Genomic DNA, 18,464 nt, shown 5'->3' with positions numbered 1-18,464 from the left:
GAAACCATCTCAAGAAGGAGAAGAATGTGTTAATTTGAAACCTTGGTATTAGCAGTTTAAATTAATAACGTACCTTTCAGGTATTATCATCACATCCTTGTCATTCTATTTTATAGACTCAGTGACAACTTATTTTCTCTAAAAATATTGAAGACAGTTTCATTTTGTAGGTGCTATGATCTGAATGTTTATGTTCTCCCCAAAATTCATATGTTAAAATCCAAATCTCCAAACATGATAGTATTAGGAGTTGCGGCCTTTGGGAGGTGCTTAGTCTCCGTCCTCGTGAATAGAATTAATGCCTTTATAACCCTTTATAAAGGAGGTTCCTGAGATAGGTTCCCTTGTACCTTCTAACACAGCCAGAGGGAGTTGGCTGTGAACTAGAAAGAGGGCCCTTATTATTAAGACAAACATGCTGGCATCTTGATCTTGGACTTTCCAGCCTCCAGAACTGGGAGAAATTTCTGTTGTTTATAAGCCACCTAGTCTGTGATTTTTATTAGAGCATCCCAAACAGACTAAGACTATGTTTATGACCACCTTTATTGTGTAAATTTATATTAATTTATACATTTATTCAGCCTTATACATTTATTTAGCAATAAAAAAGACCAAAGCCCTGGCTGGTGTGGCTCAGTTGGTTGGAGTGTGGTCCTATGCACCAAAGGAGCATGGGTTTGATCCCTGGTCAGGACACATACCCAGGTTGCCATTCGATCACGTGTAGGAGGCAACCAATTGATATTTCATATTGATGTTTCACTTACCCTCTCTCTTTCAAATCAATTAAAAAAATATATCCTGGAGTGATAAATATGTATGTGTGTGTGTGTGTGTGTGTGTGTGTGTGTGTATATATATATATATATATACACATGCAACATGATAGATAAATCTAAAAAATATCACGTTAATTGAAACAAACCAAACACTAAAAATACATGAGATATGATTTCATCACTATGAAGTCCAAGAACAGGTAAAACTAATTTGTAGTGATAAAAATCAGAAACTGATTTCTGGGGATAAGTGGAATTGATTAGAAAGGAGCATAGCTTAAGAAAACTTTCTGGGATGATGAAAATGCTCTATATCTTGTTTTGGGTGGTGGTAGCATGTATATACAAAATCAGCCCTGGCCGTTTTGGCTCAGCGGTTAGAGTGTCAGCCTGCAGTCCAGAGAGACCCGGGTTCGGTTCCCACTAAGAGCGCGTATCTCAGTTGCAGTTTGTCCCCGGCCCTGGTTGGTTGTGCAGGTGGCAGCCACTTGATGTGTCCCTTTCACGTTGATTTTTCTCTATCTTCCTCTCTCCCTCCCACTCTATCTGAACAAAAAATGGAAAAACATCCTCGGGTGAGGATAAAAACAAAACAAGACAAAACAAAAAACCAAATCAAATAAAAGTAGTTATCCGTGTCCTGTGCTAGCCTTTCTTTTTATTTTTTTATTTGTTCAGAGTGGGAGGGAGAGAGAGGAACAGAGAGAGAGAGAGAAAAACATCGATGTGAAAGGGACACATCGAGTGGCCGCCACCCGCACGACCGACCAGGGCCGGGGACAAACTGCAACCGAGATACGCGCCCATAGCGGGAACCGAACCCGGGTCTCTCAGGACCGCAGGTCGACGCTCTAACCGCTGAGCCAAACCGGCCAGGGCTAGCCTTTCTTTTTAAATTGATTTGAGAGAGAGAGAAAGACACTGATTTGTTGTTCCATGTATTTATGCATTCATTGGTCGCTTATTATATGTCGCTAACTCCGGATCAAGCCCACAACCTTGGCATAGGGGAACAATGCTCCAACCAATTGAGCTATCATGCCAGGGCAAATAACCACTTTTTTTTATCCTCACCCGAGGACATTTTTCCATTTTTTGTTCAGGTAGAGTGGGAGGGAGAGAGAGGAAGAGAGAGAGAGAGAGAGAGAGAGAGAGAGAAACATCGATGTGAAAGGGACACATCGAGTGGCTGCCACCCGCACGACCAAGCAGGGCCGGGGACAAACTGCAACCGAGGTACGTGCCCTTAGCGGGAACCGAACCCCGGTCTCTGTGGACCGCAGGCCGACGCTCTAACCGCTGAGCCAAACCGGCCAGGGCAACCACTTTTTATTTTAGATGGAGAAAGAAAACAGTAACAACAACCACTCTGTCTTCAGTTACTAGGAAAAAAAATATCTTTATTGAACTTCACTTTACAGAGAGTCAAATGTAAATGAAAACATTCTAAAGACTATTTTATAGTTTAAAAAAGTACAATTTACTACAAGATGACATAAAGCGATAGATTCTAAGAAATGGTAGGATTTTAACCAGAGTGAGAACCCCCCAAATTATCTGTCCCTTTCCATAGAGAAAGACATGCTCCAACAAAAAGTAAAGATAGACTAGCTTACAAAAGTTCTTAGGCTGAATGCAGGTTCATTCACCCATTTGGGGTCCCCTCTGGCACAGGCAAGCAGCAGCTTCTTTTTGTCATTCTCTAGAGATTGCAAAGCAGGCTGAGGTGGGGTGGGGTGAACATAGGAAACAAACACTGCCAGTTCCCCTTCAAGTCTCCCTATCTTGATCTTTCAAACCAAAATTCTACCCATGTCTTTCCATTTACCATAAGCTACAAAATGCAGTCTTCTACAGGAACATTGAAGTTATACATTCCAAATTACTTAAGGAAATGGGTTAAATTTTTTGAGGGTCCAGTTCTCCAAGAAATACTGATTTGGGCTATAGATGAAGAGGCAACTTGGGAGAGATTTAGATGAAGAATGAATTTGGGAATATGAGAATGCATTTTAGGAAAGTAGTGAGATGACAATGGAGTTAGCGTAGTGTTTGGGATTAGCAGTCAAATCTCAGAAAAGCAAATTAACCTCTGTGATCTTAATTTTCTCAATTGCAAAAGTTACTTTACCTTAATATTTCAAAAATCAATTGTTCATTATCTATTCTGAAGGCAGAAATATAGTTAAAACATGGTCTCTCGAGGTGAAAAAGCTTATGAACAATTGAATTGCAGTGATGATTCACACATATTACGTGCTCAATAAATATTATTTTATTGTTTTGATTAAAAGAGGGGTGGAAGGAGAAATGAAAGTGGTTTATAAAACATAAAAGTACTCCCCAAATACTAACAAAGCCATAGAGGATGGAAGTAGAATGAGGTATTTCAGGAATTTGGTTAAGGATCTGAGTTTCAACGTTGTCGAATACTCCTGTATTTGGGTCTGAATCCTTGTAACAGAACAGAATAGGATGTTAGGGCTGAGATCATCTGGTACAATTTTATGCTAATTGAAAACTCTTGCCTTCTGTCACCGTGCCCTGGTGAGAACCACCACCACCACCACCGCAGCTACTCCAATCACAGGTCCAACGGTGTGACGTCATAGCCCCGCCCCGTATCCCCAGGCTCAGGGAGTCCAGTCTCTAAGCCTCTATCCACCGCACTAATTTCAGGGGCGCAGGCGCACTGTCGGGTAGGGCGGGGCCGACGCGTGCGCAATGTGGAGGGCGGGGTTAGTGCGCACGCAGCCTCAGCCCCTTCTCCGCCCTTTCTCTTCCCGGTTTCCCCGTCAGCCTGCGGTCTGGTTTGGTAGCTGCTTCCGGTTGGACCTCCGTGCAGGGCGAGTCGGTCTCAGCTTCTCGTCATGTCCTACGGTCCCTTAGACATGTACCGGAACCCAGGGCCCTCGGGGCCCCAGCTTCGGGACTTCAGCAGCATCATCCAGACATGCAGCGGCAATATCCAGCGAATCAGCCAAGCCAGTGAGTCGGGGGACAGAGCTGAGGGGGCGGGGGCCTCCCGGGGACAGGTCTTGGTGAGGCTGCTGGCACACGGAGCCAGGCTGGGGCTGCGGCCAAGGCCACACCTGAAACCGTGTCGGGCTTCCACTCTGGGGGCGGCGAGCTGTCATCCCCCAGTCTTGCCAGGCCCAGACTCCCGTAGAGTCCTGATCCCTAGCTATAAGGAAGCTCGAGTCTCTTAAGAGTTATGCCCTCCTGGTGTTGGGACCAAAACAGCAGTCTGACAGTCCCAGGATGGGAAGGTGTGTGTGTGTGTCACCTGGAGATCCGTGAGTGAGTTGAGTTGGCGCAGTGGTCAGCCGAAAATTTCCTGTCATCCGCCCCCTAACTCCCCGCCCCCCAACTCTCTTTCCTCTTTGGCCAGTTTGTGTCGGTGGTTGTTTACTGATTTAGACTTAAAGTTTACTTTCTGCTCAGCTCTGGCTCCTTGGAAATCAGCAGCTTTCAATGAAGGGAAGTGGTGGGTGAATGTGTTTGGGTGACTTAAAACAGAGTTCTTCCTTTAAATGTATTCGGAAATCAGATACAGTGACTTGTATTTGAGGGGTGAGATGACTTGTCTTAACGAAGAGAATTCACTGGAAACGAAAGACATAATTCTGCCTTTGTAGCAAAAGATTTACATATATTTTTGTATTTCAAATCGATGAGGCTTTTGTTTTCCTTCCCTATTTAGCTACTCTTTAAAAAAATTTTTTTTTTCTTTCTTGACTCTAGAGAGAGGAAGGAAGAGGAAGAGAGAGACAGAAACATTGATGAGAAAGAACATCGATTGGCCACCTCCTTCATGCCCCCCATTGGAGATTTGGCCCACAACCTGGGCATGTGCCCTGATGGGGTATCCAACCAGCAACCTCTTGGTGCATGGGTCAAAGCTCAGCCACTGAGCCACACCAGCTGGGCCCTATTTAGCTACTCTTAACAAATCTGATACACAGAGAAACTCAGGGACTTGGCCACAATCACATAACAAGTAAGACATGGTAGAGCTGGTGGTGGATTTCAGAATGTCATTGTTTGTCTTAAAACTGTCACCACAAGTAGGGTCTGAGTGAGACTAGATGAATGAGTCAAATACAGGCTATTTCTTGTGCCTGGAGATCAGCTCAGAGTCTTATAAACAGGAGGTCAGCAACAGCAACTTTACTTGGAAAAATGGTGATCATCATTCTTGTTGTTATTGTGTTTTTGTGAGCTTGGCTGTACTCTGTTAGTAGGCAGAACTAGCTGATCCTGAATTACAATTATTTTTGGCATTTTAAAGAACAGTCTATCACTTTGCTTTTAAATTTAAATACACAGTGTAGAATGTGAGAGGTGGGACATTTCTGCTCTGAAGGGATTGAGACTGGCTAGAAATATAGTACTTTGTGTTCCAATTTCTCTTTGTGAGGGAGCTGTAATACAGGTTAGATCACAAAATTCTGGCTCAAGGCTTAAAGTTTTCTGCTGGGGCTAAATCTAATTTTTTATTTTTTGTTGTTAATTCTCACCTGAGAATATTTTTTTCAACTAGAGTGGAATGGAGGAAGGAAGGGAGGGGGAGAGAGAAAAAAAACACATTATCTGAGAGAGACATACTGATTAGCGTCCTTTCTCATGTGACCCAACTGGGCTGGGGATTAAACCTGCATCCCAGGTACATGCCCTTGACCCGGACTCGAACCTGAGACCCTTCTGTGCTCGGGCCAATGCTCTAACCATTGAGCAATCGTCCAGGGCAGCAAAATCTAATTTTAATGTCTGTGAAATCATTCTACATATCAGTCTATGTAGTGAGTACCATAGGAACTGGCACCAGTTCTCTTGTTTTTGTTTTTGTTTTTTTGGTATGTGCCCATTGCGGGAACCAAACCTGGACTCTCTGGTCCGCAGGCCAATGCTCCAACCGTTGAGCCAAACCAGCCAGGGCGGCACCAGTTCTTTTAAAAGGTTTCTGTGGAGTGTATAACCAAAATACAAAGTTTAAAGAGATCAGTGTTATAGAAGAGGTATAAACATTATGTAGGTATTTAGGGAAGAGAGAGATCATTTTCAATTGGGAAGGATCAGGAAAGGCATTAGGGCATTTGAGCTAGGTCTGGAAAGATGGTGGAAAGGATTTGAACTTTTTTTTTTTTTTTTTTATCCTCACCCGAGGACATTTTTCCATTTTTTGTTCAGATAGAGCGGGAGGAAGAGAGAGGAAGAGAGAGAGAGAGAAACATCGACGTGAAGGGACACATCGAGTGGTTGCCACCCGCACGACCAACCAGGGCCGGGGACAAACTGCAACCGAGGTACGTGCCCTTAGTGGGAACCGAACCCGGGTCTCTCAGTACCGTAGGCCGACGCTCCAACCGCTACGCCAAACCGGCCAGGGCGGATTTGAACTTTTTTTAAAAGATACATTTTTATTGAATTGTTAGAGAGAGAGGAAGGGAGAAAGAGATAGAAATATCGATTGGCTGCCTCTTGCACACCCCCTACTGGGGATGGAGCCCGCAACCCAGGCATGTGCCCTGACCCAGAATCGAACTGGGACTTCTCAGTCCGTGGGACAACACTCAATCCACTGAGCTACACCTGCCAGCAAGGATTTGAACTTTTGACAGTAAGGAATGGTAGAGTATTTCAGGAAGGAATAAAATGAACTACACATGGTAATGAGAAAACATGGGGTATGTATAGAAAAGTAGAATGATTTATGCCCTGGCTGGTTTGGCTCAGCGGTTGAGCGTTGGCCTGTGGTCCAGAGAGATCTGGGTTCGGTTCCCGCTAAGGGCACATACCTCGGTTGCAATTTGTCCCTGGCCCTGGTTAGGTCGTGTGGGTGGCGGCCACTCGATGTGTCCCTTTCACGCCGATGTCTCTCTCTTCCTCCCACTCTATCTGAACAAAATATCAAAAAATGTCCTCGGGTGAGGATAAAAAAAAAAAGAAAAGTAGAATGATTTAATTTGACTAGAGTGGTAGACTCTAGAAAGTAGTGGAAAATAGGGTGAGAAAGGTAAGTTCGGACCAAACAAGAAGGGCTTTACATGCTAAACTGAGGGAGGGGTGGATTTAATTCTTTAGGCATTTATATATAAAATTAGAAGGGAGATACTGGAATCAAAGACACCAGTTAGGGACTGTGAAAATAAAAAGGAAGGAAAAACTCTGGCCGATTTGGCTCAGCAGTTGCAGCATCGGCCTGCGGACCAGAAAGTCCTGGGTTCGGTTCTTGCTAGGGGCACGTACCAAAAAAGAATGGAAGGGAAGGATAGAAGAGGTTTTGGTGATATAATTGATAAGATTTAACTGTTGGTTGGGAATTGGGCCCAAGGGACATTGGAGCCAACCATTAATAACATTAATAACTAGCATTTAGCCCTGGCTGGTTTGGCTCAGCGGTTAGAGCATCTGCTTGTGGTCCAGAGAGACCCAGGTTCGGTTCCGCCAAGGGCACCACTTCGGTTGTAGTTTGTCCCCGGCCCCGGTTGGGGTCATTTGATGTGTCTCTCTCACATCAATGTTTCTCTCCCTCTCTTCCTCTCGCTCGATCTGAAGATGAATGCAAAAGTGTCCTCGGGTGAGGATAAAAAAAACAAAGAAAAACCTAACCTTTAGGTACATAGTATATGCCAGGTGGTATGAAAAATTCTTTACATGCATTATGTTACTTAATTTTATAACAACCCTGTAAAGTAATTACCAATATTATTTTTATTTTGCAGATTAGGAAACAGGCTGAGAAAGATTAAATAATTACCCAGCTAACATGGCAATACCTGAATTTGAAACCAGGTCTGTCTCTTATAATGAGCAATTAGCCTTTTTATAATTTTTAATTAATATTACAGTTTTGTTGCAGTTAACACTTCAAGTTACAAGTGACTTTTTTTTTACCCTCCATAGGAAACTATGGAGAATAGCTGAGGCTGTCAAACTTTGTCTTGTGGTGTGTCTACCTCCCTTGCTAGATTGTTAGCTACTTAGAAACATGGGACATGACTTAATTCATCTTTACATTTCTAGTACTTATCTCAGTCCCAAGCATATGATAGTTTCATTCATTTACTGCTCAACAAATATTCTTTGAGCACTTGCTCTGTGCTGGGGATGGAATGATAAATAAGACAGACAAAATCCCTTCCCTGATATTATATGTGTGTGTGTGTGTGTGTGTGTGTGTGTACAAATGCATACCTACACACATATAAATAATATTGAATAATAAATGCTCTGAAGGAAAAGCAGGATAAGGGGATAGATGGAGAGTGAGGAGAAAAAGGGTGGAAGTGCTATTTGAGATAAGTTGGTCAAGGAAGGCCTCTCTGAGAAGGTGACATTGAGTAGAATGAAGTGAGGGAGAGAGCCATGTGAGTAGCTGGGGGAAGGCATTCTAGGCAGAAGGAATAGCAAGAGCAAAGATCTTGGTATGTTCAAAGAATAGCAGGGAGGCTAGTGTGGTTTCACTGCAGGTTAGAGAAGAGCATGGTAGGAAGAGGTCAGGAAGGTAGCCAGGGATCATATCATATAGTCTTGATGCTTAATAAATTGTGTTTAGTAGGTTTGAATGAATGAATGAAGTTTTTCTATCACCTTGGAACTCTTCTTGCTGCATTCTCCTTGTACTGTGTGGTACATGCCACATCTTATTTACCCTAGGCCATATGAGTTAGAATTCTTCCTTGGGGTTGTTTGGTGAGGAACTGGGAATTTGAAATTGGTAGGTTGACATTGCTTCTATCCAGTTAGTGCTATCAGGCTAGTACCTGTTCCCCAAACCTCTCAAAACATGGCCATCATATGTAAGTATACACTCTGAACGTGAGCTCATACATATACCCACATCTTTCCAACACCGGAAGCACCTGTACCCATTGAAAGTATGAGAGAATAACTCTTCTTTTTCTTTCTTGTCCAGCCAACAGACGTGGGTTTGGAATAGCTGAGCATATCAGCCTGAAATATGGCAGGCCACTGTGAGGCCATTGTGTGGGTTGTTACAGGTACAGCTAAGGTTGACTGCCTGGTACAGAGGGTTGTTGTCAGTATGTGTGGGGTACAGAAGAAAAATACTTGACTCTGCCTGTTGTGGAATGAAGGGTCTGAGCAGGTACTGCTAAGGCAAGTACAGGAAAAAACCTAATAGCCTCCAAGTTATCTCTGAAGAAATTAAAGAAAAGTATTTCTGTGTTTTTTTTTTGTTTTCGTGTTTTATTTTGTTTTTGGTATGTGCCCCTAGCAGGAACCGAACCCGGGACTCTCTGGTCTGCAGGCCGACCCTCCAACCGCTGAGCCAAACCGGCCAGGGCAAAATGTATTTCTGTTTTTAAATGTTGCTTATTTATTGATACTATTTTGTTTACTAAAAAAAATAAAAAGCAGTTGAACTTTTAAAATTGATTATCATGAAATTCTGTAGGTTTTTTTTTTAGAAGTTTTTTTTCATATTTGCCCATTGCTTTTTATTTTATTGCCATCCTCTTAAGTTTTCATGGCCTCAACATCTGTATTCCAGTAGCATTCTCTCAGTGTCTCTATTCCCATTCTAGTTCATCCATTTGATAATACTATCAGCAGTGTGTCTAAAATTCTGTTTTCATTGTACCACTCACATCCTCAAGAACATACAGTGGTTCTGTGTTGTTGCTACATCAAATCTTTACATTCCACTTTGCTTTTACCTCTCTGTCATCTTAACCCAAATTAGCCATATCATCTACTTCTCTTCACCTTTTGCTACAGGCATGTTTTCTTTCTTAACATCTCTAAACACTGGCTTTTGCTCCAGGCTTTTGTTCATTCTGTTCCTTCTTTCTGTCTTTCTTTCTTTTTTTAAATCTTTTTTTTTTTTTTTTTATCCTCACCCGAGGATATTTTCCTTTTTTTTTTTTTTTGTACAGATAGAGTGGGAGGGAGAGAGAGAGGAAGGGAGAGAGAGAGAGAAACATCGACGTGAAGGGACACATCGAGTGGCTGCCACCCGCACGACCAACCAGGACCGGGGACAAACTGCAACCGAAGTACGTGCCCTTAGCGGGAACCGAACCCGGGTCTCTCCGGACCGCAGGCCGACGCTCTAACCGCTGAGCCAAACCGGCCAGGGCTCTTTTTTTAAATCTTTATTGTTGGATATAAAATGTATTACAGATGTTCCACATTTTTCCCCCATTGACCCCCTCCTCCCCTCTCCCGCCCCCCTCCCACCTTTTCCCACACTATTGTCTGTGTCCATTGGTTATGCATATAAGTTCTTTGGTTTATTTCTTCCCACCTCCCCAACCCCTTTCCCTTTGAGGTTTGTCAGTCTAGCAATGAATTTGTACTTCTTAATCCCTTCACCTTTTTCACCCATTCCCCCAACTCCCCTCCCAACTGGCAACCAACAAAATGTTCTCTGTATCTATGAGAATGTTTCTGTTCTACCTGTTCATTTTGTTTGTAGATTCCATTGTTGATAGATATGCATTCATTGCCATTTTGTTTGTTCATATATTTTATCTTTTTCTTCAAAAAGACCCTTCATCATTTCATATAATAACGGTTTGGTGGTGAAGAACTCCTTTAACTTTTTCTTGTCTGGGAAAGTTTTTATATGTCCATCGATTCTAAATGACAGCTTTGCAGGATAGAGTAATCTTGGTTGTAGGTTCTTGCTTTTCATCACTCTGAATATTTCTTGCCACTCCCTTCTGGCCTGCAGAGTTTCTTTTGAGAAATCAGCTGACAGCCTAATGGGAACTCCCTTGTAGGTAACTAGCTGCCTTTCTCTTGCTGCTTTTAAGATTCTCTCTTTGTCTTGAACCTTTTGCATTTTGATGATGATGTGTCTTGGTGTGAGCCTCTTGGGGTTCATCTTGTTTGGGACTCTCTGTGCTTCCTGGACTTGTATGTCTGTTTCCTTCACCAAGTTAGGAAAGTTTTCTGCCATTATTGTTTCAAACAGGTTTTCGATTTCTTGTTCTCGCTCTTCTCCTTCTGGAACCCCCAAGATGCGAATGTTGGCACGCATGAAGTTGTCCCAGAGGCTCCTTACATTATCCTCATTTTTTTGGATTCTTTTTTCTTTTTGCTGTTCTGATTGGGCATTTTTTGCTTCCTTATATTCCAAATTGATGGTTTGCTCCTTGGATTTACGTACTCTATTATTGAAGCTGTGTAAATTATTCTTTATTTCAGTTAATACCTCCTTCAATTCTGTGTATCCATGATTTCTGACTGGTCCTTTTTTATGCTCTTGAGGCCCTCCCTAAGTTCACTGAGGTTCTCACTAAGTTCATTGAGCATCCTTATAAGCAGTATTTTGAACTCAGTATCTGTTAGGTTGCTTAATTCCATTTTGCTTAGTTCTTTTATTGGGGTTTTGTTCTGTTCTTTCATTTGGGACCTGTTTCTTTGTCTCCTCATTTTGGCTGCCTCCCTGTATTTGTTTCAGTGTATTACTTAACGAGAGGTATGGGGCTCGCTGAGACCAGATGCTGCTCGTTTGAAAGAATTTAGGAAAAACCTGAAGCAGGATCCAAGACAGGCCAATCCTATGGTTAAGCAAGTGGCAACAGCTTGGGTGCACTTGAAAGTTGGGTGGGCTTGAAAGTTGGGTGAGTTGGGTGGGGTGGGGTGGGGCCTCAGGGAGTCACCAGGGCGGGGCTACCAGTGTGAGCCAGGTTGCTGGAGTCCCAGATATGGCTTCTGTCTGCCGCCCCAGGGAAGGGCTCACCAAAGGAACAAAGGCCTCTGACAGCACGTTTGTCCCGGAGAAAGCCCCCTCTCCAGCCCTCTCTCCAGTGCCAAACAGCTCAGTTCTTCCCTGTATGTCTCTGGTGCCCCTCGAGCTGCCTCCCCTCCGAGCTTAGAGGGAGAGAGTCCGATAAGTCCGTGCGCGGGCCCTTTAGGGAGCTACCTGGGGCTCCAGCCGCGTCAGCTTCCCTGAGCCTCAGTTCCCGCTGGTTTTTCCAGCCAGAAGTTATGGGGATTCTCTTCCTGGCACTGGAACCTTGAGCGGGGCACCTGGTATGGGGCAGGGACCCCCTCAGTCTTCAGGAAGGACCTTCCCAACCGAGGTATCCTCCTGATTTTTATCCGCCACATGTGGGTGTGGGACCAGCCCGTCGCGCCGCCACCCCTCTTTTAGTCTGGATGTGGCTGCTGCTTTAATTCCGTAGTTGTAGGACTTCCATTCAGCTTGATTTCAGGCGGTTTTGAATGATGGTAGTTCTGTAGTTTAGTTGTAACTTTGATGTGGTTGTGGGAGGACGCGATACCGCGTTTACCTACCCACCATCTTGACCGGAAGTCTCTGTTCCTTCTTTCTTTAATATCTTTCCTGACCTCACTATCTAACCAAATTATACAAATTCTTTTGGTTGTACTCAAGTCCTGCTAATTACAACTAAGCACTAAGCCTTCCTTTGCTTTTGACAGTGAAGTCAGAAAGCATGAGCTTTAGGGTCAGTAGATCTGTGACTGAGTCCCAGCTCCTCTGGTACTGTTAACCTTGAACAGGTTATTTCCTCTTTTTGTCTGTTATCTGTAAAATGCATAGTATTGTTAAAATGGGATGTTTGGCCCTGGCCGGTTTGGCTCAATGATTAGAGTGTCAGCCCAGGGTCGGGAGAGACCCAGGTTCAGTTCCCGCTAAGGGCACATACCTTGGTTGCGGTTTGTCCCCAGCCCCAGTTGGGGTTGTGTGGGTGGCAACCACTTGATGTATCTCTCTCACATCGATGTTTCTCTCTCTCTCTCTCCCTCTTGCTCTGTGAACGCAAAAAGTGTCCTCTGGTGAGGATTAAAACATAATAAATAAATAAATAAAAATGGGATGTTTGAAAGTACCTAGTATAGTGTCTGGTACATAGTAGCCATTCAGTAAATGATGGTATTAATTAGTTTAGTTCTCTGCCCCACTATAGTTTAGTAGTTAGATGAACAGGCTCAGGAGTCAGGCTGCCTGGGTTTGAATCCTAGATCTGCTTCTTACTAGCTTTGTGATATATTAGTTTAGCTCTCTATTTATCAATTTTCTTATCTATTAAATAGAGTTAGTAATAATGTCTACTTCATAGGATTGTGGGGATTAAATGAAGTAATTTATGTAATGTATTTAAATAGTGCCTACAACATAGTGTTTATGAAATGTTAGCTATCTTTTTCTTTGAATTTGCAGGCAATTTCTTTTCACAGTTTAATACTGTATTCTGAATTCTTTAATTAATTTATGCTTTTCTTTTTTTTTTTTGGTATGTGCCCCTATTGGGAACCAAACCCAGGACTCTCTGGTTCGCAGGCCAACGCTCCAACCACTGAGCAAAACTGAAAACTGGCCAGGGCTAATCTATGCTTTTTGACCTTGTCATTCCAACCAGAGAGATCATTATTAGTTTTGTGGGAATAGAGAGACCATGCATTGTACATTTCTCTTTAGTTAGCTACTGTGCCATGCACAGCAATGGATATGTAGTTGGCAGTCAATATGTACTTAATTGGTTTTATCATTGCTTAATACATTTTTCTTGGTCTTGAGTTTGATAATAATAGCTGTCCTTAATTGACTTCTTTTATGTGCTAGACACTATTCTAAATTTAGCTTCATATTATCTCATCTCATCCTCACAACAACCACATGAGAGTTCTCTTGTTAGTCTCATTTTAAGGTGAGGAAACTGAGGCACAGAGGAATTGCTCAAGATCATGAAGCTAGGAAGTGGTGGAACCAGGAATAACACATAAGCAGTTGTAATTCAAAGTCTGTGCTCTTAACCGTTACAATTCTGTCACTGGTATGATAAATGAAAGATTATACCTTTGATATTTAGTACTCATGTTCAGTTTAGTTTGTAGCTCTGCTATTGTAATGCAGTGGTTACTTTTAAAAATGTTTATTTGTTGATTTGAGAGAGAAAAACATCAATTTGTTGTTGCACTTATTAATGCATTCACTGGTTGATTCTTGTATGTACCCTGACTGGAGATCAAACCCACAATCTTGGCATATGGGATGATGCTCTAACCAATTGAGCTACCCTGCCAGGGCCAATGGTGGTTAATTTTTAAAAGTCAGGTCATTTTGCCCAGCCAGTGTGGCTCAGTGGTTGAACATAGACCCATGCTCTGGGAGGTCACGTGTTTGATTACCAGTCAGAGCACATGCCCAGGTTGCAGGCTGATCCCAAGTGGGGGCATGACTGGGCAGTTGATCAATGTTTCTCTCTCATCAATTGTTTCTATCTCTCTCTCCCTCTCCCTTCCTCTCTAAAATCAGTAAAGAAAAAATATATATATTTAAAAGTGAGGTCATTTACACTGAAGCTATATAAAAACAATGTAAACCTAATTTTCAGAATAAGATTTGAAATGATAATGTTGTCATAATCACCTCATAGGCCATCATTTTCTCTTTTTTTTTTTTTTTATCCTCACCTGAGGACATTTTTGCATTTATCTTCAGATAGAGCGGGAGGGAAAGAGGAAGAAACATCCACGTGAGAGAGACACATCGACTGGTTGCCACCCATACGACCCCAACCAGGGCCGGGGACAAACTGCAACCAAAGTACGTGCCCTTAGCAGGAACCAAACCAGGGACTGTCTGGTCCACGGGCCGATGCTTTAACCGCTGAACTAAACTGGCCAGGGCTAATTTTTTGTAAATAATGTTTTATTGTTGAAGTTATATTTGTTTGTTTTTTAAATATATTTTTATTAATTTTTTAGATAGAACGAGAAAGGGAAAAAGAGATAGAAACTGATATGAGAGACACATTGATTGGCTGCCTCCCACACACCCTCCATGGGAGATTGAGCCCACAACCCAGGCATGTGCTCTGACCAGGAATTGAACTGGGACTTCTCAGTCCCTTGGGATGATGCTCAATTCACTGAGCCACACTGGCTGGGCTGTTTTATTTACTTACTTATTTATTTATTAAAAAAAATTTTTTTTCTTTATTGACTTTAGAGAGAGAGGAAGTGAGACGGAGAGAGAGATGGAAACATCAATGAGAGAGAACATTGGTTGGCCACCTCCTGCATGCCCCACACTGGGGATTAGGCCCACAACCTGGGCATGTGTCCTGACTGGGAATTAAACTGGCAACCTCTTGGTGCATGGGTCGATGCTCAACCACTGAGCCACACCAGCTGGACTGGGCTGTTTGTTTTAAATACTGAATTAGAGCATTAGAGTCTGTCAAATGATGATACATCTTTTTTCCCACCTCTGATGACACTTGCTTTTTTTTTTTTTTAATCCTTACCTAAGGATATTTTTCTCTTTATTTTCAGACAGAGTGGGAAGGAGAGAGAGAAAGAGAGAAACATCGATTGGTTGCTTCCCACATGACCCCAACGAGGGCCAGGGACCAAACCACAACCGAGGCACGTGCCCTTGACCAGAATGGAACCCTCCACTCTTTGGTTGAGGGTCGACGCTCTAACTGCTGAGCTAAACCAGCTAAGGCGACACTTGATTTTGATATGACTAGACTTTGATTTGGAGTAATGTTCATTTGGAGATTCAGATTCTGCTTACAGCTGATATCAGCTAAAAGCACATAAAGAGTGTTCAATTTAGAGTAGTTCCTAGTATGGATGTTAGCTGTAATGTAAAATAAATTTATTTGCTTTGTAGTCTTTTAAAAATTTTAGCCAGGACATCCTTTAAAAAATGAAGTCATTAATAGGAAAAATCAAAACCTAGTTTTAAAAATAACAAAATTGCCTTCATGGAACTGACTGATTGTCTTTATATTTCACCCAGTTATGTGGTTTCCAGGATTATGTAGCATTTCAGAGAAGATACCCAATTATTTTCATCCAAAATGTTGCAGCAAATTAACCCAAAGTAAAATTTTTATTTACTAGAATACTTAGAAAAGAGTTTTCTTATTAACCAAGTTGACTAGAAAACCCTTTAGACTCAATTTATTTTGATAAAAAATCTCTCCTAAGAGTATCACTTTACTTTTTGACATTTTAAATACACTCTAGTAAAAATAAGTATATATGTAAACATTCTGTTTCTTTTTGGGCTTTAGGTTTATTAAGGGACACAATTCTTAAATGTAAAATAAAAGGGTCGTTGAGACACTTTTTAAAAAATACATGTTTTATTGATTTTTTAGCGAAAAGGGTGAGAGAGATAGAAATATCTATGTGAGAGAGAAACACTGATGGGCTGCATCCTGCATGCCCCCTACTGGGGATCGAGCCTGAAACCCAGGCATGTGCCCTGACTGGGAATCAAACCAGGACCTCCGTCTATGGGGCAATGCTCAATCTACTGTGAGCCACACTGGCCCAGCAAGGCAGGCAGGCAGACAGACTTCCTTCCTTCCTTCCTTCCTTCCTTCCTTCCTTCCTTCCTTCCTTCCTTCCTTCCTTCCTTCCTTCCTTCCTTCCTTCCTTCCTTCCTTCCTTCCTTCCATCCTTCCCACATGTGCCCCTACTGGGACTGGGGATTGAACCTGCAACCCAGGTATGTGCCTTTGACTGGGAATCAAACCCAAGACCCTTTGGTATGTGGCCGACACTCTAACCACTGAACAATACCAGCCAGGGCATATTTAATAAGGTGTTTTTTTTTTATCCTCACCCGAGGACATTTTTCCATTTTTTGTTCAGATAGAGTGGGAGAGAGAGGAAGAGAGAGAGAGAAACATCGACGTGAAAGGGACACATCGAGTGGTTGCCACCCATACGACCCATCCAGGGCCGGGGACAAACTGCAACCGAGGCATGCGCCCTTAGCGGGAACCGAACCCGAGTCTCTCTGGACTGCAGGCCAACACTCTAACCGCTGAGACAAACTGACCAGGGCTAATATTTAATAAGTTTTGATAGGCCTGGCTGTTGTGACTCAGTGGTTGAGCATTGACCTATGCACCAAGAGGTTGCCAGTTCGATTCCCGGTCAGGGCACATGCCCAGGTTGTGGGCCAAATCCCCAGTGGAGGGTATGCAGGAGGCGGCCAATCTTCTCTCTAATTGATGTTTCCATCTCTCTCTCTCTCTCTCTCTTCCTCTCTCTCTAAACAATGAAGAAAAAAATTTTTTAAAAAGTTTTGATAGCCCTGGCTGGTTTGGCTCAGCGGTTAGAGCGTCGGTCTGAGGTCCAGAGAGACCCGGGTTCAGTTTCTGCTAAGGGCGTGTACCTCGGTTGCAGTTTGTGCCTGGCCCTGGTTGGTCATGCGGTGGCAGCCACTCGATGTGTCCCTTACACGTCGATGTTTGTTTCTCTCTCTCTCTCTCTCTCTCTCTCCCCCCCCCTTCTCTCCCTCCCACTCTATCTGAACAAAAAATGAAAAAATGGAAAAGTGTCCTTGGGTGAGGATAAATAAATAAAAAAATAAATAAAAGGACCTCTATTTTTTAAAAAAAGTTTTGATAGATGATTAATAACTTGATACTTTGATATATCACTATAGTTTCTAAGGAAAATGCTCTACTTTATAAAGACCTTCAATAAAATGAGATCTGTTTCCTTGAACTTTTGTAAGATCTACCTTTATGTGTCATCTAGAGGTGTGTGTGTATGAGTATGTGGTTATGCAAATACAAAAATGAGTAGAATGTGGTCCCTGATCTTCAGAGGCATATAATCAGTCCAGTCCATTTGTACACAGGTGGAGCCTCTCTAAGCCAAACTCTGGCTTACAAAAACATTCCTTGGTTACACAGCATCATTCTGGGACTGGAGCTTTTTTGTTATTACTGAATTTTAGCTTTGAGCAGCGGTGGGTGTACTTAGAGATCATTTAGTCCTAACAGAGTTGTAAAGTTTTAATGAGAAAAACAAATCCACCCACACAAATAGAAGATACTATGACAAATAGTAAGTACTCAGTATATGGTAGTTCAACCTGAATATCATATACAGTTGGTGAAAGAGGCTCAGCACATGAAATGACATGAGTGATGCCACACACCTAGTTAGTGGTCAAGTCTGGTTTAGAGTTCAGATCTCATTATTGCTAGCTCATGTTCATTCATATCTTCTGTCTTAAAGTGTCATGGTATAAAAGGGAGGCTAACTCAATTAATCAGTAATTATTTATATACCCACTAAGTGCCTGGTACTATGCTGAACTCTGTTGAGTACACAAGAATATTCTCCAAGGTGGGAGGAAGCTGGGGAAGGAGCAGGTTAGAGCAAGGACATTAGCCTATCTAGAGCAGAGAGCTATTAAGTTAAAGAGGTATCAGACAGTCAGGGGTGGGGTTAAGTGGAACACTGGGAACTATTGGAGGCCTGCCCTGTGTTACTACATTCTATTTCCTTTAAGCGTCAGCCTTTTGAGAGAACATAACATGGCACAAAGAATATAGCCATTGAAAATAGCCCTGGGTTTGAATTCTGGTTATTATGACACTCTGCTCAAAACTCATCAGTGGCTTCCCATTTCAGTAAAATCCAAAGTCCTTGCACTAGTTTATAAGGCCCTATACAGTCTGCCCTCCCCTCCCTCTCTTTGGCTACTTCTGTTGTCTCTCTCTGTTCTAGTCACACTGGCCTCCTCTCTGTTCCTCCATCACACCAAGTGCTCTTGCCTTGGGGACTTTGTACTTAATACTCTCTGCTAGAAAGCTTCTCCCCCAGATATTTATGTGTCTTGATCTTTCACTTCCTCTAAGATCTCTACTCAGTGTCACCTTGGCAGAAGTCTCTGGCCACCCTATATAAACTAGTACC

General features: G+C 42.6%; 1 protein-coding gene across 2 annotated transcripts in view; it reads left to right on the top strand.

Annotated features, from left to right (window-relative positions):
- The first annotated feature begins 3,559 nt into the window (after positions 1-3,559).
- The window catches only part of STX12 (syntaxin 12), a 48,192-nt gene continuing 33,287 nt past the window's right edge, over positions 3,560-18,464 (top strand). The window contains exon 1 of one of the 2 annotated variants that reach the window (XM_036256302.1): positions 3,560-3,770. In XM_036256302.1, coding sequence (XP_036112195.1) covers positions 3,653-3,770 — 118 coding nt within the window. In that variant the 5' untranslated portion in view covers positions 3,560-3,652. Of the gene's footprint in view, positions 3,771-7,502; positions 7,578-18,464 lie in introns of those variants that run through there. The other variant, XM_036256304.1, reaches the window with a different exon arrangement.

Source organism: Molossus molossus, unplaced genomic scaffold (genome assembly GCF_014108415.1).
Source record: "Molossus molossus isolate mMolMol1 unplaced genomic scaffold, mMolMol1.p scaffold_m16_p_12, whole genome shotgun sequence".
Lineage (NCBI taxonomy): Eukaryota > Metazoa > Chordata > Mammalia > Chiroptera > Molossidae > Molossus > Molossus molossus.
Note: the sequence above shows the minus strand (reverse complement) of the source record. Positions and strands in the feature narration are given on the sequence as shown.